The 22,226-nt window shown below is 51.4% G+C and overlaps 7 protein-coding genes across 7 annotated transcripts; 5 read left to right on the top strand and 2 right to left on the bottom strand.

Annotated features, from left to right (window-relative positions):
• Positions 1-916: 916 nt before the first annotated feature.
• VFPPC_03430 (multidrug resistance protein) lies at positions 917-2,879 on the top strand (the record flags this gene model as incomplete). The annotated part of the gene is made up of 2 exons (XM_018282931.1): positions 917-2,349; positions 2,408-2,879. The coding sequence occupies 2 exons, from the start codon at positions 917-919 to the stop codon at positions 2,877-2,879; spliced, it is 1,905 nt and encodes a 634-aa protein (XP_018147606.1).
• Positions 2,880-5,341: 2,462 nt separating this feature from the next.
• Positions 5,342-9,062, top strand: VFPPC_03429 (C2 domain-containing protein; the record flags this gene model as incomplete). Its single annotated transcript, XM_018282930.1, has 3 exons — positions 5,342-5,632; positions 5,697-6,211; positions 6,266-9,062. 3 exons carry the CDS (start codon positions 5,342-5,344, stop codon positions 9,060-9,062), a joined length of 3,603 nt encoding a protein of 1,200 aa, XP_018147605.1.
• Positions 9,063-9,289: 227 nt separating this feature from the next.
• VFPPC_03428 (short-chain dehydrogenase) lies at positions 9,290-10,162 on the bottom strand (the record flags this gene model as incomplete). The annotated part of the gene is made up of 3 exons (XM_018282929.1): positions 9,290-9,379; positions 9,440-9,746; positions 9,822-10,162. 3 exons carry the CDS (start codon positions 10,160-10,162, stop codon positions 9,290-9,292), a joined length of 738 nt encoding a protein of 245 aa, XP_018147604.1.
• A 905-nt stretch (positions 10,163-11,067) lies between these two features.
• Positions 11,068-12,141, top strand: VFPPC_03427 (transcription factor Zn, C2H2; the record flags this gene model as incomplete). Its single annotated transcript, XM_018282928.1, has 1 exon — positions 11,068-12,141. One exon carries the CDS (start codon positions 11,068-11,070, stop codon positions 12,139-12,141), a length of 1,074 nt encoding a protein of 357 aa, XP_018147603.1.
• A 3,583-nt stretch (positions 12,142-15,724) lies between these two features.
• Positions 15,725-17,863, top strand: VFPPC_13464 (serine/threonine-protein kinase nrc-2; the record flags this gene model as incomplete). The annotated part of the gene is made up of 4 exons (XM_018291241.1): positions 15,725-16,583; positions 16,661-16,960; positions 17,037-17,418; positions 17,473-17,863. The coding sequence occupies 4 exons, from the start codon at positions 15,725-15,727 to the stop codon at positions 17,861-17,863; spliced, it is 1,932 nt and encodes a 643-aa protein (XP_018147602.1).
• A 1,138-nt stretch (positions 17,864-19,001) lies between these two features.
• Positions 19,002-20,270, top strand: VFPPC_03426 (hypothetical protein; the record flags this gene model as incomplete). The annotated part of the gene is made up of 1 exon (XM_018282927.1): positions 19,002-20,270. One exon carries the CDS (start codon positions 19,002-19,004, stop codon positions 20,268-20,270), a length of 1,269 nt encoding a protein of 422 aa, XP_018147601.1.
• A 185-nt stretch (positions 20,271-20,455) lies between these two features.
• VFPPC_03425 (seryl-tRNA synthetase) lies at positions 20,456-22,003 on the bottom strand (the record flags this gene model as incomplete). Its single annotated transcript, XM_018282926.1, has 1 exon — positions 20,456-22,003. The coding sequence occupies one exon, from the start codon at positions 22,001-22,003 to the stop codon at positions 20,456-20,458; it is 1,548 nt and encodes a 515-aa protein (XP_018147600.1).
• Positions 22,004-22,226: the final 223 nt, after the last annotated feature.

The following is a 22,226-nucleotide window of genomic DNA, read 5'->3' as shown; positions in this document are numbered from 1 at the left end:
ATTTCCAATTTCCACCATTTCCATTTCTTCTACGCCATTCAGCCCTGCCAGCCAACTCGTCATAAAAAAAATCGATGCCGAAATCGACTCCCGTCACAGGGTGGACCAAACCGCTCGCTAAGCAGCCTCTAGCCAAGCATTGAACAGGGATTCTTGGTTCGCGCTTCGGCCTCGGCAAACAAAACGACCAAGAAATCCCGTCACCAATGGCATTATGAGTGAATGGGAGGCATGGAGGCAGAGGGAGCGCCCAGCAGCGCCATCGGCGAGAAAATGCCGAACTTGTAGGGGTATGGTGCAAATTTCTTCGCTGTTTTTTTTCCCCTTCCCTGTTCGCTGTTGGGTTGTCATGCCCATGGACGTTTTACAAATGATCTGGTGGGGAAGTGTTGACATGCACGTTCGGTCCATCCGATGGTTTTGGATAAAAGAGCTTGCTGCCCTTGACCTTGACATCATTGTTGCTGTTGTTATTTCTTGACATCACCAGACTTAAACTAATCCTTTGGAAAGCAATTGAGCATTTGAACATTGACAAAACACATCACCCTCTCGGCCTGTCGATCAACAAGTTTCAATTTGAATTTGAGAGTGACCTGACGTCTGGACAATTGACCCACCGCATCCGTCCTCGGCCCCAAAATTTCATAAAAAACCGACAAAACTACGACGTTATCGTCATAGAGCCACCGGCGACGCCTACGCTCACTCATTACAGAAGAGCTTAGCTTCATTTTTTCTTGCTCCCCCCTCCCATTGCCGACATTTTTGCTCCTTTCCATCATCCGTTATTCCTCACCAGCATCATTCTTAAGCCCAGTGCGGCCCCCGTTGTGAACCTCGCCCATCCTCACCAAGATCCAACAACATCAACACCACATAACACACAACACAACAACAAAACAACCCGCCCACCATGCCAATGGACATAGTGGACCGGGAGCTTGCCGCCGCAGAGCAAAATGCATCGCCGGAGCGTTACGAACGACGAGCCAGCAACGAGATTGAGCGAGTCCTCTCCGCCTCATCAGCCTCTACATCCTCCGACTCCAACAACGGCGACAACGACGATGACGCCTTCCGGCGCAACATGAGCCGCGTCTCTACGCAAAACGACCTGGAGCGCCATCCCACGGAACTGAGTCGCATCGCCACCGCGCGAAGCCAGCACAACATCACTGTCGGAGGCGGCCTGCGCAGCCGCACCGCCAGCAGGGCGTCCAAGAAACCTCTGCCGGCGTTTGGTGCCGGAAAAGCGTACCCGCCGCCGTTGCCAGAGCGAGAAGAGTATGTAGTTGAGTTTGACGGGCCTCACGATCCCATGCATTCGCAGAATTGGCCTATGCGGAAGAAGCTGCTCACTGCGGCTATGCTGAGCTACACGACCCTCACGTCAGCATTCGCATCGTCCATCTTCTCTGCTGCGACGACGGTCGTCGCATCCTCGTATGGCGTCGGTTCAGAAGTCGGCTTGCTAGGAACGACGTTCTACGTCCTTGGATTTGCGTTCGGTCCCTCGCTCTGGGCGCCCATGTCTGAATTGCAGGGCCGGAGACTGCCCATCGTCGTGGCCATGTTCGGCTTCTCCCTCTTCTCGATTGCCTGCGCGACGGGCAAGGACATACAGACCATCCTCATCACGCGCTTCTTCTCAGGCTTCTTTGGTGCCTGTCCGCTTGCCGTTGTTGCAGCCGTCTTCTCCGACATGTTTGACAACAGGACGCGCGGTATCGCCGTCACCATCTTCTCCATGGCGACATTTACAGGTCCCCTCCTGGCCCCGTTTATCGGCGGCTTCATCGTCACATCCCATCTTGGCTGGCGGTGGACCGAGTACCTCGTTTCGATTATGGGCTTCGTCGCCTTCATCCTCGACTTCTTCTTCCTGGAAGAGACGTACCCGCCTGTCATCCTCATCGACAAGGCTGCCGACTTGCGCCGCCGAACGAAGAACTGGGGCATCCATGCGAAGCAGGAGGAAATCGAAGTCGACTTCAAGGAACTTGCGCAGAAGAACTTTACGCGTCCGCTGCGTCTTCTCTTCACTGAGCCCATCATCCTCGCTCTCTCCGTGTACATGAGCTTCATCTATGGCATTTTGTATCTCTTCCTGACGGCTTATCCGCTCGTATTTGTTGGCGTCCATGGATTTACACTCGGCCAGAGCGGTCTCACCTTTTTCGGCATGATTTGCGGACAACTCCTCGCCGGTGCGGCCGTCATCCTGCAACAGCCGTGGTATAATCGCAAATTAGCTGGGAATAACGGCATTCCCGTCCCTGAATGGCGATTACCCAGCATGATGGCCGGTGGCATTTCCTTTGCCATTGGCATCTTCTGGTTCGGATGGTAAGCACCCACACTTATTTTCTTTCCATTAAAAATCACCAATTAACAAGTTTCATAGGACCGGATACACCAAGAGCATCCACTGGATCGTCCCCGCCATAAGCGGCATCTTCACCGGCTTCGGCCTCATGTCCATCTTCCTCCAAGCACTCAACTACCTCGTCGACGCGTACCTCATGTTCGCGGCCTCCGCCATCGCCGGCAACACATTCATGCGATCCCTCGCAGGAGCAGGCTTCCCGCTCTTCGCTCGACAAATGTTTCAGGGAATGGGTATCCAGTGGGCGGCCACGCTCTTAGGCTGCGTGGCCATAGTGCTGGCTCCCATTCCGTTCATCTTTTACAAGTACGGAGCCAAGATTCGCGCCAAGAGCGAGTACGCGCCTACGTTTGCGGCGCCGCCTATGCAGCATAGTGAGGATGAGACGGAGACGGGGGACTCGTCGACGGAGAAGGAGGGCGAGAATAATGCTGCCTTGGCTAGTGTGCCGAAGAAGGAGAGCGATGGGGGGTTGGTGCAAAATGTTTGAGTGGGTTGGTTGTGAATTTTGCATGGAGGCTTGATTTTGCGTTGTTGATTCTTGTGGCGGCATGGCGTTGTTACTTTTTGGGAGGCGGGATGCTTTATATATTGGGTAGGGTTGTTCTGGACATGGTGTTTGGCAGGATTGTCAGTTATACATGTCGTTGGCTCACGCTGACTGGGGCATTTTACAAACACATAATCATATTATACCAGCGGTCGCAGAGTTACCCAACTCTTGAGACTTGCGAATTATCTATTTAATAAACTTAATCAAAATAGATGTCTGACGTTGCCACGTTTCATATTTCTGTGTCTGTTATGCACCTTCCTTAATAATTGGTATCCGCAACGAACCACACACTAATATGACTAGCGGTAAGCTCTATTCTTTCACGATGCATTTTGGGTCTTATTGGACGTATTAGTCGGGATAGTTGGGTTCCGAATCCGCTTCAAGTGAGGCTCAGATGCTGGACTTGCATTTGTCATGTTCTAAACCCCTGTTTGTCAAGTAAGCCTTGACCTTCTATTAAGGGCGTGAGAAGTGGACTTTCGCGTTTCTCTTCCCCTCATTCTGTTCCTTTCAATCATAAGACGTGCAATTACATATTTGCAACAATTGCTATACTGTATTTCAATCGAGGGTATAATGTCGACTGAACAGAAACCGTTTGGGGTGCATGAAGGGGGTTGTCATTGTGGTTACATCACCTACTCGATGAAGCTGTCTCCACCATTGGAAGAGTACACCGTCTTGAACTGCAACTGCTCCATTTGTCGCCGGGCTGGCTATTTACTTGTTTGTAAGTATTTCGGGGGCAATCTGCAAGTACCTGCTGATGTTTTCATGGCCCAAGTCGAATTTTGTTACACAGTTGCTAATTCGTGGTGGAACTTAGACCCCAACCAGAGTGACGTGACTTTTCACAATGACTCCAAAGCTCGTTGCTCCGTCTATGAATTCAACACCAAGAAGAAGGCGCAAATGTTCTGTCCCAAGTGCGGGGTCAGCATCGGGATTGACTTTAGAAATCTTCACGATCCTCCAAAATATGGCATCAGTGTATGTGAGATCTCTCTGATCCGAGAAATTTGCCCAATGTGGTTGAACTAAGTGAGCTAACTTGTGCTCTTGTCTAATCACAGGCCCGAACTGTCAACGACGTCGACTTGGACAAGCTCAACTATGAGAAGCTGGACGGAATCAACCTCGTGGGTCCCGCAAAAGACTTGTCTGGACAGGAGCACTCCTCTGAAACTGTTTGAGGACAATCTGTCCCAAGGTCTCCCAAGTTTGGAAATGATTGAACCAGGAAGGCGGATGCCAGGATGGGTAGATCTAGATTGCCGATTGGCATACTCAAGAAACGATATCGACGAAAGCTCAAGCTGCAGCCATCACTTCAACCCCTATCCTGGTTTGACAGACAATTGCCTAATAGCCAAGTATCCAGTAATGTACCTCATCGTGAATTTGTGTATTGTCGGGGACGTGGTAACCATGGCTTGCGAAACACGTCCGACTCCTGCTAGTGTTTCCTGGCTCTCACCAAGAGTGCTGAAAGTGACGCAGTTGGTGGAGGGAATCTTTGGTCCGGAAAGCGGAAACACAATGGCTAGGGCCTCAACCCCACCGTCTTATCCAGCCATTTACGCAATGATCTGGCGATCAGGCAAACCTAATAGCTTTAGGCCGTAGGCCGGTGTGATTGATGTTGAGTCGATTTCCTCTTTTGTGATTGTCCGCTTAACTGCCCTAGCGAAGTGAGACAAGCGTCGCGATTGACAATTAGTTCATGATGTTGATGTAACTCAGAAGCTATTGGTATTTGGTACCAAGCAGTTCTTTGTTTTTACCTTGGTTGTTGCAGTGAAGCAAACACTCCTGACAAGTGTCGAGGGGTATCAAATCTTGGCGTTTCGTGGGCTTTCGTATCATGCAGATGTACGCCTCAGCTTTTCATGGAAACGATAACTGTAGCAAAAGCTTGAATTTTGGAGACAAGAATCTTGGAAACTCAGCTGTGCATGAAAAGAACCAGGGCACATACAGGTCAACAGGTCGCTTGGGATGCGCCAATGGTGCCCCACAACAGCTTGGCTCTGGCAGGTGCAGATCGATTGCCATGTTCGTGCCTTCCCAGCTGTGATTGCACCAGGCGAGATACGTCATCGATATGGTTGACAGAGATCGCAGCGATGGGGTTGCATCTGCAAGGAAATGGTGTTGATCCCTTAAAAGACTGCCTTTTAATTGCTGCAATCATTCTGTCCTTCACCTTTGTTAACCTCGCAAACGGATTTTGCGAGATACCGGTCTGGTGTCACAGTAATCACGGCCACTAACACGCAGGAAACCAGCCAACGCATCATCAAGAGGCAGGGCCACTGGCATCTCTGGCCACTCCATCATCGCACATTGGATCATGCTAAAGAGGAATAAGTTAGGGAGAATCTGAATCAGCCATGAATGTCAACGAACACGTTGCGCCTTCCGGCCAGCATTACAGTGGGCGCAATCGCATCCCCAATATTCAGCAGTTTATGGACCAGCTCGACGCGGAGAAGAAGGAGAGAGACGCTGCTATTGATTCCGAGCTGAAGAAAAACAAACAGCACAAGGAAGCCACAGATCATACAAACTCAGAGAAACCCCTTAGAAGGGACTTGCGAACTGTGCGAGATCCGGTTACTGGCAAAGATGTGCAAATACGGGACGCCAAAACCGACTTTAAAGACGTCGTAGAAAATCCTCAGGTAAGAGAAAACCTCCATCATACATTGCCATGGCGGAGGCTGTTTCTGATTCCTTATGAAATAGATGTCCATCCCTAATGAGAACTTGGGCAAACCAGCTACCATTGCCACATCTTCGAAGCAGTCCGGGGAGGAATATCGTTATGCACAGGATGTCACAGCTCCCCCGGACCCCGTTCATGAAGGTGCCACTTCAGATGTACCCATACGAAGCGAGAAAACGTCCGTCTTGTTTTACAAGACACCTTCTGTCAGCTATGAACCAATGTTCGCTGCATTAGAGAACAAAGGAAACTTGTTGTGCCTTGGTATTTTCATCGCCATCATCTTCGTTGGCAAGTTCTTTGGCGGCAGACTGCTTGGCCTTATTCCCTTGGCCTTTTGTATTTCGTCTGGAGTTTTCTTGTGGGTTAAAGACCTTATTCGCCAAGGAAGGGATCTCGAATGGTCTAGCGAGCAGGAACGTGGCGAAACTGCAACTGTCAATTTGATCCCAGAGTCTGTGGAATGGATGAATACCATGATTGGGATTATGTGGGGATTGATCAACCCGGAGATGTTTGCCTCTGTTGCCGATACGTATGTTCGACATTACTATTTCACGTCCGTTTATGCTCTACTGACAATTACTAGGTTGGAAGACGTCATGCAAGCTTCCGTTCCAGGTATCGTGGAAAATGTGCGAGTTGCCGATATATCCCAAGGCAGCAACCCAATCCGAATTCTCAATATGCGTGCTTTACCAGACAGTCACGTAACCGATATCAAAGATGAAATCCACAAGGAAAACGAAAAGAAGATGGACAAGGATGAGCTCGCTGCGGTTGAACAAGCCGGAGAATTTTACAACATGGAAGTGTCCATTGCATACCACGCCAAACCTTCTGGCGAGGATGTTGCGTCAAAGGCCAGGAATATGGGTATGCAACTTGTATTCTATCTTGGCATCAAGGGGCTATTTGGCGTTCCCCTCCCAATTTGGGTGGAATTAATTGGTCTCGTTGCAACGGCCCGAATTCGTTTCCAACTGACTCCCGACCCTCCTTTCCTCAAGACTGTTTCGTTCACTCTCATGGGCGTCCCCAACGTTCAGGCAGGATGTACACCTATGATTGAGAAGGGGGTGAACATTCTGAACCTCCCGTTGATCTCTAACTTTGTGAATTGGGCTATCAGTGCGGCTGCGTCAATGTACGTGGCACCAAAGAGCATGACGCTCGACATGAGCAAGATGCTTCAGGGAGACGACATTAAGAAGGAGACCCAAGCACTGGGCATCATGTTTATCAGAATCCACAAGGCTACTGGACTCAGCAAGCAGGATCAGAGAGGCAGCAAAGGTGGTGGGTCTGATCCTTACATTACTGTCAGCTGGAGCAAGTTCGGAAAGCCTCAGTTCTGTACTCGTGTTATTCAGGACGACTTGAATCCCGTTTTTGAGGAAACATGTGGCCTGTTGGTCACAAGCGATCTCATCAAAGCAGACGAGCAGCTATCCATGGAGCTCTGGGACAGCGACCGATCATCCGCCGATGACGTTGTTGGCAAGGTGGAACTTAGTATTCAAAAACTCATCCAACATCCTGGAAAGATGTTTCCTCAAGTTTCAAAGCTTCGTGGTGTCAAAGCAGATAGCAGCATGCCAGGAGAACTCCACTGGGAAGTTGGCTTCTTTGGCAAAACACAGTTCCGCAAGGCTCTTCGTACGCATGGAAAGGACTTGAAGCTGCCCAAGGAACTCATGGATAAGCCTGAGCTTCAAGAAGACAAGGGTACGATTGAAAACGAAGAAGAAGACGCAGTCGAACATACTCCACCTGACCCTCTCTGGCCCTCGGGTATCCTTAGTATTGTGGTACATCAGATTGTTGGTCTCGAGCTTGCTAATATCAAGGGATCAAATGGAAAGCGCAAGGGTAGAGAGTACGAGCCTGCTCGACCCGAGGCTGGTGAGGTGAAGGAAGAACAGAGCCGAAAGCTCCCCAGCTCATACTGCACTATCCTGGTTAACGATGACTTGGTATACAAGACTCGAGTAAAGGTAGTATCGTCTCAGCCTATCTTCAACGCTGGTACAGAGAAGTTTATTCGAGATTGGAGATCCAGTGTCGTTACGATATCAGTACGGGACTCTCGCAATCGTCAGCACGACCCTCTCATCGGCGTGGTGCCATTGAAGCTCTCGGATGTCTTGCAAACAAGCAGTGAGTCAACTCGATGGTACCCTCTTGATGGAGGTATTGGGTTCGGTCGTGTCCGAATTTCTCTTCTCTTCCGATCAGTCGAACTCAAATTACCACCACCTCAGTTGGGCTGGGATATTGGTACATTTGAGTTCTTGTCTGACGCGATCACAACCACCGGATATGCCCCTGGTTCCAAGGTCAAGCTCAGATTGAGAACAGGAGGATCATCAGCAAGTATCAAACGCCAGTTTTCCAATAAGGACGGCGACGGCTTCAAGATTGACATATCTGGCGGAGAATCTGGCCAGAAATTGCGCCTACCCGTTCGCCATCGATACAGATCACCAATTTTCATTGAGTTTTACCCAGCAGGGAACAGAAACCCAGACGCCTACGCTTCCCTGTGGCTGCTGGAGCTCGTTGATGGTGAAGTAAAGGACTTTGACGTGCCGATATTCAAGTGTGACAATAGCGTCCGTCTGTCACAGAACTACATCACCCAGGAGAACTACAGAGAGATTCCAGACACGAATATCGAGGAAGTCGGCAGAGTCAAGTTCAAAGGTCGTTTCTCAGCAGGTACAGACTCTGATCACATCAGATTCGTCAGTGATAATGACTCTCGAGAAACTATCGAAAGCTGGGAAGCATGCTATGCGGAGGGAGTTAGGGAACAGGAGGTTCGAGCCGAAGTGCCTCCACTGGTTCAAAAGCTCCACGATCAATCCCTGACGCAAGGACGTGATGTTCTCGCACAAGCAGACGAGAAGGAGAAGGAGAAATGGATGACCAAGGATGGTACAGACTGGAGCGGTGCCTTTGGACAAGATCCGAAGCAGCTGATGGCCAGAAGGTCAGATGAACAACAAGACAGCGAAGAGTATGACGACTTCAATGAAGACGACGACGACGATGATAGCCCTGATCTTGGTATTCAAGATGCCGAGTCGCTAGCATCTCACCCATCCGATGGAAGTGACCCTGCACCACGCAAGTCGATGGATACCGATGTAACGAGTGGGAGCGGTTCCTCTCGCTCTGGCGGCAGCAAGAACCCATATAAGAAATACAAAGACTACAAAGAGGGCAGTCGGGATATGCATCGTAGACACAGAGGGTTAATGCAGTGGCGTCCAATGCGCAATGCGCAATTTGCAAAAGATGAGGCCAAGTATGCACTGAGGAAGGTTACCAAGCTTGGAGCTCTTGATGGCCGTGAGCCGGATGTGGAAACCGAAGTGTGAGCGGTGATGGAGGATGTCTGGTAGTATATGATTTATCATTTTATACGTCTTGATGAGCATATCTGAGTTGGCAAAGTAGTGTACTTTGATCAAAATATGAATACGAGATTGCATTATGAATTTTCCATGCTTAGAAAACGTGACTTCGGCTTGATCAACATGAAGCAAAGTCACAGCCCTTGTTATTGATAAATTTATCTCTTTATTACAGTTTGTGTCCCGCACGACTAAAACTTCTCCACATACGGCCTGATATCTAATTCCTGTGTAAACGCAGATCTCGGCTGGGTATGTAAGTGCCAATAACTCTCAGCAATCTACCAAAAAGTCAGCATTCGCACCGCCTTAAGTTCATTCACAAGAAACAAGAGACTTACAGCCTCGGGGGCAATCTTCCCATCCGCAACCCCATTGTTAACCACACGCTCCTTTCCCCAAGGCGTGTCTATACCGCCATCGATAATAGCCAGCGCGACATGTACGCCCTGCGGTCCAAACTCCCTGGCGAGAGACTGCGTAATAGCCCTCTGCGCAAACTTGCCAGCCGCAAAGGTAGTGAATTTGGCGGAACCCCGGATGGAGGCTGTGGCTCCGGTGACGAGCAGACTGGGAGGGTGAGGCGAGGTAGCAACAGCATCCAGGAGTTGGGGGAGCGTTTTTTGAGCAAAGTAAAAGAGGCCATTTCTAGAGACGGTGTCAGTGACGTCGATATCATCAAAGCCAACTTCGTATCTCTTGACCGGTATGAGATCAACTTACGCCGCAGTCCCAAGGCTAGTATCCAAATCATCAACCTTCAACTCCAGAAACGGCTTATACGCAAACCCAGCATTGGCATTATACACCGCCGCCGCCAACTTATGCCCCCGTAGATCCCTGTCGATCTGCGCAAACGCACCATCTACAGACGCCGGGTCCGACGCATCCGCCGTGTAGCCGTACGCTGAGCCGCCCGCGTCCCGGATCTGCTGGACGATGGGCTCGTAGTTTGCGGCTTTGCGGGCAAGAAGCACGACGGGGTATTGTTTGGCGAAGCGGAGGGCGACGGAGGCGCCTGTTCCGGAACCGGCGCCTGCGACGATGGCGTAGAATTTGGACATTTTTTCTTTACGTGGAAGTTATTTACGATGATTTTGATGGGATTGGGAATACGTTGTATTTTGGTTTTAAGAGGGCGGGATGAGGGAGCTATATACGTTGGGTTGTCGGAGTTCGGGTGATTGAGTATTGCTCAACTGCGTTAGTACTGACGCAATGGGTGTTGATTAGAAAGCAGGTGAGAAGCGGAGGGAGGGCTGGCGGTTGGCGTGCATGTGGGTGTCGGGTTGATTTCAAATATGATGGCGTGGTGGAGGATTAGGTGATAGGTGAGGGAATGGTGAGATGGGGGTTGGAAAGATGTGAATGGATGGGATGATGAGGTGTTGTCATGTATTTGGGATATGAGGATGTTGCTATGAGTGAGTGAGTGAGTGGAATGACGGAATGTATGGGCAAGTGGTGCAGTGAGATGGTAAGTGACATCAATTGTTTCCAGTAGCGCGGCAGGTTATCAACTTGTGATTACACCCGTTTGAGATGGCAGTTGGCTAAAGAATATTGATATCTATTATCTGTGTAGATGTGAGGGATGCATTGACATGTCCAGATTGTTCTGGTTTCCGGTCAATGTCTGTTCCAGCGCCAAGCTTGGAGCTGTCGCCGAAGCTGGAGCTGCTCCAGTGGAGACCCAGCGACCCATTGATCGATTGATGCCAGTTAACTCTGATGGACCCGATTGGCTGATCTTCAGAAGTGTCAGTCCTCCAACATCAAAGTCGTGAGCAATCAACCTCCATCCGCCAACATCTTGACATCTGCCGACGTCATCAATTTCTCAAACTCACAGCGCCCTACGACTCTCTAAATACGTGGTCATTACAATGTATCGATAACTCTTCACCCTCCTTAAGTCGATTTTGCCTCCTTCATTGCAAACGCCCTCTGGTCGCGGGCTTCGCCCATCATGAACAACCAGAACCAGAACCCATCACCTGCTATGCTCCCAGACGCAAAAAAGCCCATCTGGACAAAATTTGGCGAGAGACGTGAACAATCCAACGATAACAAACCTAGTCCTTCTCGCCAAACGAATATAGAACACTACTGGAAGCGTGAAGCCCTTCACGCGCATAGGGAGCAGAATACAGGCGGAACCGTCCACCCGCCTCCTCAACCGTCCAGAATCGCCGTAGTCTTTGCCGGCTCACCGTCGCCAGGAAAGGCGTCCACGACCCCCAACTCTGCCAGCACTGTACCAAATATTTTGGATTCCCCCAGGAATGAAAAGACAGGTGTACGTCTCCTGGCGCAGTCTTTTGCGCAACAAGCCGCCCAACCTAGCAGCGCTACGCCGCCTACTTCTTCAAGATCAACGCCGTCTTACAGCCGAGGACGCCCAAAAGGATGGAAACCTGGCATGTCATATGCCGCCATGCGCGGCAATACTCCTCCAAGGTGGAAGACAGCTCGATCCCCTCGCCAGCCTCGCGTCAAAGCACCACTTCCAGGGTTTGGCCGCAGACCAGGGCGGCCACCAAGACCAATCTCACCACCGCCCAAGGAGCTTTACTACAAGGCGAAACCGCGTTTTGTGAACTTTTTATGCGAGTGGAGTGGCTGCAAGGCCGAGTTACATAACCTTGATACCCTGCGAAGGCATATTCGTGTCGTTCATGAGATACACGGCAAGTGGTCTTGTCACTGGGGGCAGTGCAAACTAGATGGCTGCACTGATGTGCGTCAATGGTTCTCTCACTTGGAAGAAGCCCACCTAGTTCCTTTTCAGTGGCACATAGGTGATGGACCGAGCAACACCAGAGGCACAGACGTTGAGATGCCTGACAAGTCTCCAGACGAACTTCCCGATTTTCTGATGGACTCGGCAGGTCACCAAGTGACGCCATCGATCAAAGACCAAAGTATAGAAGACTTTGCAACCTGGAAGGAAAATCGCCGGAAGCTTAAAGAGTTGTTGATTCAGCGTGATAAGAATCTGCCATCTGAGTCTTCCGAGTCTTCCGAGGCAGGGGAGACCTGATACGAGAAACCAAAGCAATGAATATACCCATGCATATGCTGCCGTCCCAGCGTATTGCGTTTATGTTAAAATGCTGTTGAGTAATATCCTACAGCATGCCCTGCCTGAAACTGATCCTTGACATTGAGGCAATAAGAGCTTTGACGCGATACTCGGAAATTTTGCGCCATGAGCAGCAATTAGAGCTAAGACACTCATACAAAATCCGCATCACCTCTGGAAGTTAGATAGTTGATTCTGCCATCCTGCTTGCCGCAAAGGGGGTAACAACAGAGGAGCCTAGTGTACAGTTGCTGCTGAAACGGCCTGATAAGACGATTCACACAACATCTTGGCCGCGTGTTCCTCAAAAGACAACTGGTGGCTTTTCGGGTACGGATCTTGGGTCAAGTTTGCGGAACTGTCCGGTGCAAGTCCCTCGTCCCCTGTTGAAATACTCTGTGAGTGGAGTGGCATTATGCGTCCATGCGTCCCTTCTCCGTACATACACCTAGGAGACAAATCGCTTCCCTGTCTCTTTGGCTGTCAGGGAACAGGTGGGCCAGAGAGCTTAGAATAGACAAACTTCGACACATTACATCATTACAGTCCCGCTGTCGCTTTCTCCTGTTCATGTGTCATTGATCATTACACAGAATAACGGGTGAGAGGTTCATGGTGCTCATTCGCCAAGGTTGACCTTCTTCGCGGTTCTCTATTTCTCAGCCGAAGCAAAGACGCTCCGATTTGCCAGGGTAGTCTTCTCTTCGGCTTCTGTGGTCCATTGGACGTGCTCGCTAGCAGACCCTTTATGTTGGCTTGGCTTGCAGCCATCCAACCAGACCCTGGGACGCCCGTGGCACTACAGCGAACTGGTGTAGCCGATTCCCAGGGAGGCAGGTCAATGGTGCCACTGCGATGGGGGAGGTAAAACGGAGCTTACCAAGCACATGCAGCCCGTGAGCTTGTTCGTTATTCCCGCCGAATGGACAAAAGAATAGAGCAATGAAGGCTTGGACGCGTACCAGTGGCGACAATGGCGAGCGGGATGGAGTTGAGTGCCCCCAGCGCCCACATTGGTACTCCGTACTCCGTACTTTGGTGGGCAATCATCCCGTTGAGACTTTCCGATGCCAGGCATTGTCGTCGACTTTTGGACCGCAGTCTGGTTAGCCTTTGAGTTAATTACCTGTTCCGAAATTGTCGCTGTCGCAAGACTGTTCCCCGTCAACTACGCGGAATTAGTAAATCTGCAAGCCATAATTGCGCCTGCATAATGATCTTTTTGGAGTGTCTCGCAGTTAGAATGTGAAACCCCTCATCAAATGATGGCCGCCGTCCAGCGATTCATGCTCTCCCTCACTCTAGACGGCACAGAGAGATGTACTGGACTCGGGACGCCGCAACTGACGCAACGAGAGTGACATTTAGCCGCGCCACCGCCGCCGGACACTCGTCGTTAGTGGACGGCGGGGAGGCAGTTCCATGGAATAAGATGGCTCTGAACGTGGGGGAAAAGTGGTCCGATCGGTGGGACACATACGCTTCAATGCGCAAATATTCTGGATTTGCTGGTTTAAAGGTGTCATGTCGTGGGAATAAAGTACTCCGTACGGGACACGGAGTAGCTTTGGTATTGCAAAGGGGGGAGGGACTGAATATATACCAGACTATACCGCCGGAATTTGTCCTGGGATTTGAGAAGGAAGGTTTGAATACGGTGTTCAATGGGGTCAAATAATCAACCTCACACGATACTGGAACGCGGTATGCTGGCCCTACTGTCCAGCCGGACTCGGTCAATGACAACGGTTTGGTACCAGAACCATGTTTGACTGGTCCTGTGAACATGAATGCCAGGCACGGATTGTCGGCCAAAGGCATTGTATCTTCATTTATATGAAGCAGCACCATGAACCAATCTTTGTTGCCTGGGCCTGGTTCAGCTTCAGAATCAGTTCTCATACGCCTTGTCGGATTTGTCGTGCATGCAGCAAGCCCTGTCACTTCCAGGGCAGAGCCAACCAACCAAGGGAGTCGACGAACAGGCCATTAGGTCCATTTGAAGGTGGGAGGCAGATCCCGAATGCTTGGTAAGGCGGAATAGCCCAAGCAAATGAATCAGTTGGGATCGACTTGCAGATTCTCCATGCAGGACGGAGCAGGACAGCCAAAAAGTTCTGCCATCGCTGGCTGGCTGGCTGGCTGGCTGGCTGGAGTCTTCTTGTACTAGGAGAGGGATAACAGGTGTCAGAGACAAAACAGCAAGTCGTCGCTATTCATGGGAGACACCCGGTGGCATTGATGGCCGTTGATCACCGTAACAAACGTCTCTGTTGTCATGTTGCGTCAGTCGCCAAGGGCAAATGACAGGCAGTATTGCAGAGACAATCAAAGTGTATTGACCCATTTCTCGTTATTGTCTCAGGTGTTGTATCATTGATCCGTTGTCTGGTATGCAGCACCGTCGTCCAACTGTGCCACCGGAGTAAACTGCGAGGTCTGTCTCTCGCGAAGAAGCCAGATGTAATTTAGCATTCTTACAGCGACGCTGTGGGTGTGATATGTTGCACAATGGAATATGTGAGGTTCTGGTAGGTTTGTGCCGGACGTGCTCGACCCCGAGTTTGACTCGTCCTTGTTCTGTTCAACGTGGCTTGGTCTTCTTGACCAGGTTGAGCTTCATGGTCCACTGGTGCCTCGGACTAGTCCACGAGGGGACAGGGCCGGTCGAGTTGATGGTTCCATGGTGAATGGTTCCGTTGATTGTCTTGTCCGTTGGAGACGGATTTTGATGGGTCGCCCCAGACCCTCTTCGACTCGCTCTCAGCCTCAGTCCATGTCTGTTTGGTCTGGGTCTGGGTCTGGTCTTGTCGGGCTTGGCTTGGCTTGGATCTGGCAAACGGGACACGGAACTCTCATCAACTGGATGAAATGCTCTGTCTGGTCTGGGAGTCGCCAGTGTCCCACCTCTTTGTTTCTGCGTGCGTCTCGGAACATTCAAGGGCAATTGAACAGACCTGTCGATGCCTGGATTGATTGATTGATGATGAATGCTCAAAGTGTGGTCCAGGTCCATGCACAACGAACCAAGCTACTGTGCTGGAAAGTCAGGTCCATACCGTACTAGCGACCCAGTTGACACCAGACCAGACTGGTCAACTGGTGCTGCCTGTTCCTCTGGGTAGGTACCTGGGTACTCCGTAGATGGCGCTGGGCTTGTTCGTCGCCCGCTCTCGCTCTCACTCTCGCCCTCCCGCATCTCCATCGCCGTTGATCTCTCCATCACCCACACACCCTCAATACTTACCACCAGACTCTACTGCTACCACCACCACCAGGGCATTTTACATCCCTCCAACTCCTTTCACTCACATCGTCTTTCTCCCGTCCCCCCATCTTTTCCCCCCGCGTCGCACATAGGGCCACCGAACTCAGCGTTTTCATATCAGTTCTCTGCCCTGAATTGCGAATCAGACCATGGCCTCGACTGATTGATTCGTCTCCTTACTAATCCAAAGACCATTGTCAACCACCAACCCTCGATTGCCTGCCACTGTCAGACGAGACAGACAGACAGACGACCCTTCCATCACCGACCACCATGCCGTCGTCCAAGAGCTCAAATGGCTCTGGCGCGCAGGTGAGCCATCGCCTCCGGAACTTCTTTCGCATGAACAGCGCCGCCAGCAGTGGAAGCGAGAAGGACAAGTCCGCCGCCAATAATGCCTCCGTCACCTCTGCCGCCAACAATGCAGCTTCCTCCGACATATCGAGTCCCAAGCCGTCTCGTCATACCAAGTTCTTCAGCAGCACTGTTGGCCGACTTCGTGCCCACACTGTCGCCAGCGAAGGCAATCAACTCGAAGAAGCCATGAGCCCAACTGCTCATGCCAACCCATACTTTGCCCACCAGGGTCAACCTGGCCTGCGACATCATAACGAGGGCTCTGTCCCGCCCAGTCCCCCTGATACTCCCGAATTGAAGGTCTGCGGCCCTGATGGTGCTCCCGTCGACCAGGCCACCAGCGAAACCAAGGAGGAACTGGCTCGGCGTCTGCGGAGGGTTGCTAGTGCCCCTAACGCTCAGGGCCTGTTTGTCAGCGACGAATCAAAGTCTATTCCTGCTCTGCCCAACGGCGAGCGACCTGCCACGGCAGAGCTTGGAAAGGATCCTCTGATGGAAGATTCGGCGAGTGGCTCTATTGGTCTTGTGCAGTCAACTTCTGAATCCTCCAAGAGCGATAGCCATGCCATTGCGGCTGACGACGTTCTCTCGGCCTTGCCAGCCCCTAGTACGTCCTTGGCTTTCCGAAGGACGTACAGCTCCAATTCTATCAAGGTCCGCAATGTCGAAGTTAGCCCTGCCAGCTTTGACAAGATTAAGCTCATCGGAAAGGGTGACGTTGGCAAGGTCTACCTGGTGAGGGAGAAGAAGAGCAGCCGACTCTATGCTATGAAGGGTATGAACAACCAAAGATGCTTGGCCATCTTACTTTGTAAACTACTGTTACACCTGCTAACACATCTGATATATCAGTTTTGAGTAAAAAAGAAATGATTAAGCGAAACAAGATCAAGCGAGCTCTAGCGGAGCAGGAGATTCTTGCCACGAGCAATCACCCGTTCATTGTCACGCTATATCACTCGTTCCAGTCCGATGAGCACTTATACCTATGTATGGAATACTGCAGTGGTGGAGAGTTCTTCCGAGCCTTGCAAACCCGCCCTGGCAAATGTATCCCCGAAGATGACGCTCGATTCTATGCCGCCGAAGTGACAGCTGCGCTCGAATACCTTCACTTGATGGGCTTTATTTACCGCGATTTGAAACCTGAGAGTATGGCAAATTTCCACGCCCCTTGGCAGCGACAACATCGTTATGACTGTACCTGACTAACACATTTTGCTCCCAGACATCTTGCTTCACCAGTCTGGACACATCATGCTTTCAGACTTTGACTTGTCCAAGCAGTCCGACCCTGGTGGCAAGCCCACCATGATTATCGGCAAAAATGGAGCACGAACGGATGCTCTGCCTACAATTGACACCAGGTCTTGCATTGCCAACTTCCGAACCAACTCATTTGTTGGCACAGAGGAGTACATTGCTCCTGAGGTTATTAAGGGTTCCGGCCACACGAGCGCAGTCGACTGGTGGACATTGGGTATTCTCATCTACGAAATGCTCTATGGCACAACGCCTTTCAAAGGGAAGAATAGGAACGCAACGTTTGCCAACATTCTGCGTGAAGACATTCCATTCCCCGATCACGCTGGGGCGCCTCAAATTTCAAAGTATGTCGATCCGGCAGCCTATGTGAAATGATGTTGCTAACCTGGATATCCAAGTCTCTGCAAATCGTTGATTCGAAAGCTCCTGATCAAAGACGAGAACCGCAGGTTAGGAGCTCGGGCCGGTGCATCTGACATCAAGGCACATCCATTCTTCCGCACAACTCAGTGGGCTTTGATTCGCCACATGAAGCCGCCCATCGTTCCTCATCCCACCAAGGGAATCGACACAATCAACTTCAGAAATGTAAAGGAGAGCGAAAGTGTGGATATCAGCGGCTCAAGACTCAAGGGTGTACCACTGGACAGCGGTCTGGCCACGCCTGGAGCCGAGTTGGAGGACCCGTTCAGCGAATTCAACAGTGTGACACTGCATCACGATGGCGACGACCACCAGCATATTCTCCATCATCCTACCGCCAGCCAACAAGTAAGCGCTTCATCATAGTAGTGAGCAGCATACTTTTCGAAACGACTGTATTCTGGGCAATGGTAGGCTGGGGACGATTTTCTCGATCCATTCACCTACCTGCTCAAATTTAAGCTTGAAGATGTGGTGGACATGATTGCGGTGTTTTCTTTGGGGCTGATATTTCGTGTTACATGCACCCACAGGATTTTATGTGCATTCTCGCGCTTGATTCTGTACCGCGCCCGTTATTTGATGTTTCAGCATGCATTATACGCAAAAGACGGGACGAATTTGTGGTTTTTGGCGGCTCGACCATTCATTTGGCATTAGCCTTGAGGCAACAACACCATACAACTTGTGTGGCGTAGCTGGCAGGGCATTTCTCATTATTACTATTTCGTCTCTGATTGATTCATTTATATTTTGTGTTGTTTTTGCACAGAAAAGCGGCGTTTCATCATGATTATTATGGATTTCGTCTGGCGTTTATGGGAGGGAACGGGCAAAGAGCAAAGTTTGATGTATACAGTCACTAGGCCATGAAAGTTTCACGTCCAACCTTTTCAAATAGAGCAAGGGGTTCTTTTTTTACTCTTCTGTATGATGGCCAACAAAATGAGTGTGCGGATTTTGTTCTTGCGCAAATTGTGTCGCACCTTGCAAGTGCTGCCTTGTTACTCTGCAGAAGTGGTCATCTGTGGTGTGCAAGTCGCACATGACCCCAACTCAACGACATGTGAGCTTGTATGTAAAGCCACTACTACCCACCTCGCTCGTAGCCTTCCAGACATTTACATCACATATAGGTAACTCTGTAAATTAACGTAGGTGTTTACCGTAATTGAATATGATCGCATGACATGCGTTGGAGGGTTGTCTCGCCTCGTGGTGCCGCCAGTGTAAGTACCAGCAAGAAAGACATCAACCAGAAAATCACAATATTCAATTCCAACATCTGTAAACAATCACCACAACAATTCGCAAAGCTATGACCACAGTTCCCGAATCAATAGCAACAGAGCGTCGTCGCCGGCACCAAACAATGCCACGTCGCGCTCAACTCTCCCCCCGTCCAGACAGGGCATCACCATGCATACCCTCCCCATCACCAGGCTACGTGCTCGAATGGTCGGCAGGTCACTCCGCCCAGCAATATAGACATATCCTCTCCAGTATGGAAGAGCTGCGCACGGAACTCCTAGCCGGTGAATCGACCCTCTTACACGGCCGGATGCTCGTCCTGCGAACTAGCCACATCGACGATGTTGTCCGTGAGACGCTCGCCAACATGGCTGGTGTAGATGGCGAGTTTCTAGACGCCCACGTCCTAGGAAGACCGTATAGACCAAGGGCAGGCAATCGTAGACCCCGTTGGTGGACGTGGAAGTATCCCGAGGTTGCGGCCAGGGGAAACCAGATACCGCTTTACAGGCCAGGCGACGGACAAGTTTTGACGATTTCCAGAATGAGCATCTGGCTAGGCGGGAATGTGCCAATCCTCCTGGTTGGACATAATGCCGTTCTGGAGAAGCGCGACAAAAAAACCAAGTTGAAGCATGAAGATGCTGTCGTGGCATCTGGATACGGAGCAACAGGGTACACATTCCCCAGCTCGAATCAACGAACTGAAATGTCCTCCTTCGAAGAAGACCTCTGGGAGACATTAATCTCCCTCACAGGGACACACACCCCCATCGAAGAAATCCTAGCAGACATGATCCACGACCGCTGGACAGCCTGCCTCTCCGCGATGCGTCTCGAAATCCACAACGCCGACCAGGAGCAAAAGTCCCTCTGGCGAGCCATGGCCGCGCTCGAACAAAACCTCGACGAGGCGAAATACCTCTCCAGAAAGGGAAGTACGCTGGACGCAGTGTGCCCCTCTGCATGGGAACATCTCATCGCACGGCTAGAAATGCGAATCCACCTGCGTCAACCGGCTGTTGACGCGGCCATGCGCCGCCGGCAGACCTTTGCGCAGACGTCACGCACCGACAACGACAGGAGTCTCGATCGGATAGCGTACCTGGGGGGGATGCTGTTACCTGTGACGGTGGTGGCGAGCGTTCTGGCTATAGAGGGGGATTATGGGCCGGAGGGGGGTAATTTCTGGGTATTTTGGGTGTCGAGCTTTGTGGCGAGCGTGCTGGCTGTGCTGGTGATTTATGCGGATCAGTTGAGGACGGTGGAGGTTTGGCTTGAGATTGGGGATGTTGATGAGGAGGATTTGCGTTTGCCGGAGGATGGGGGAGGAGGGTGGGAAGACGCGGCGAGATATTTGGTGCAGAGGTGGACGGATGGGGAGGGGGGACGGACGTGGAAGAGAGGGGAGTTGGGTTGGGGGGGTGCGGTGAAGAAGATGAGTGGGTATTATTGGTGGAGGAGGGATCCGAGATTGGCGTTTCAGAGACCGGGGGATGTGGTGAGGACGAAGGGTTTGTAGGTTGTGGTGATGGTGTTTTGGTGTTGAGGGGGTGGTGAGAGACGGGTTGGAGTAGCGTTTTAGGAGGAGCAATGTATGAATAGTAACATGAATATGAGTATAATACAACTAGGTTATTGAATCTGGTTATTAATATGCTGAACAAATGCTCATGATGCTGGTGTTACAATCTCGTGCGTACATACCTACGCCTCCTCAACATGACCATCCGTCTGCTTAAACGTCACCTCCCTCGCATTCCGCCTCCTGCCCACCCTCCCCATCCTCTCCAGTCCATCCATCCACGGCCGCAGCACCTCGGGAATTGCCACCGTGCCCGTCTCCTCATCCCACCCGTTTTCCAACAATGCCGCCATGACACGCGGCACCGCCAGCGCCGTCCCGTTAGACGTCCACGGGAAGGAAATCTTGCCGCCTACCCGCGTGCGTGTTGCCAGCCGTCGTGCCTGATAGTCCGTACACATGCTCGCCGACGTCAACTCGCCCCAGCCGTCATTGATGCTCTGTCGACTGGGGAACCATGCCTCCATGTCGACCTTCCGCGTGGCAGAGGCGCCGAGATCAGTCGTCGGCATCGCCAGCACGCGACAGTAAAGCCCCAGCGACTGCAGAATCTCCGTCTGAATATCCAGCATTTCTTCATAGATTTCCTCTGCCTCGCCTTCGTTGGGGCTTGTCCACGCAAACATTTCGACCTTTGTGAATTCGTGAACGCGATAGAGGCCCTTTGTGTCGGCGCCACGGGCTCCTGCTTCGGCGCGGTAGCATCGAGACACGGCCACGCGCTTCATGGGCAGTTCCTCCGGATCAATGGTGGTGTTGGCCTTCATGCCCGCAAGAGAGATTTCAGACGTTCCAGCCAGACACATTTCCGGCACGCCGCGATCCGAATCGACCTGTGACTGGGCTATCGTGTAGACTTGCTGCTCGCCATGTTGATCCCGCGGCTGGAACCCGCACGCCGCTCCAATGTGGCTGTATACCATTGTCGGCGGCGAGACTTGCGTCCAGCCGTACTTGGTGGCTACGGCGAGCGCATATTGAACGAGGGCTTGCTCGAGCTGAGCTGCCTCCCCGAGGAGGTAGTACCACCCCCAGCCGGAGGCGGTGGCCGCACCTGAAAAGTCGAATAGTCCCAGCTCCGAACCAATGTGGACGTGTGACCGCCAGACCTTATTCTCGGGTGACTTATCAAAAGCCGTAGGCGCATCGTTGATATAACTCAAAAGAATGGCTTCATCCCCTCGGGGAGTATCGTCACTCGTCAGGTTGGGAATCTCCAACGCAAGTGCCTCCATCTCTGCCACAGCTTCCGCTTCGCCCTTTTCAATGCCCGATAATTCGCCCTTTAACTTCCTCGCCTCTTCTTGTACCTGCTCCCGGCTCATTTGCCGAATGTCCTTGACATCATCGTCACCGCTGCTGGTAGCTGGATTTGCCAGAAATTTCCGCAGCAAGTTGGATCTCTCGCGGAGTGACCGCCCCTGCTTTTGCAAGCTCTGCCATTGGGAATGCAGTTCCAGGATCTTGGCCGGGTATTCTGCTTGCTTTTTGTAGTTCCGTTCCAGGCATGTGAGCTCATATAGCTCTGGGTTTTGACGGATATGCTTGATGTCGATGATGGGCTTGGGCGCAATGGCGGGTCTCTTGTATTCTGCAAATGTCCGCACACAGAGAGGCCGTGCCTTGAGCTTCAAACCCTGACACCGTATGCATGTCAGTGATCGGTTCATCTTTCTTTGCTGCGACGGCGATGTGAGCTGGTCCTCATCGCAGCTTTGTACGGGAGCGTTGAGTGAGCTTGGAGTTGAGGTGACTTGCTCCGGAGGACGTTGGTTGTTGGTAGGGGTTTAATGCAATTAGCCGAACTGGGCAACGCCGCCACAGCCGATGCAGACCAAAAGGTATCAGAGCAGCCTTGCATGGTGATTGCACCAAAAATGTCTGAGCCAACAT

The sequence above is a fragment of the Pochonia chlamydosporia genome, chromosome 2, assembly GCF_001653235.2.
Source record: "Pochonia chlamydosporia 170 chromosome 2, whole genome shotgun sequence".
In the NCBI taxonomy this organism is placed as follows: domain Eukaryota; kingdom Fungi; phylum Ascomycota; class Sordariomycetes; order Hypocreales; family Clavicipitaceae; genus Pochonia; species Pochonia chlamydosporia.
This window is presented reverse-complemented; position numbering and strand designations above follow the sequence as displayed.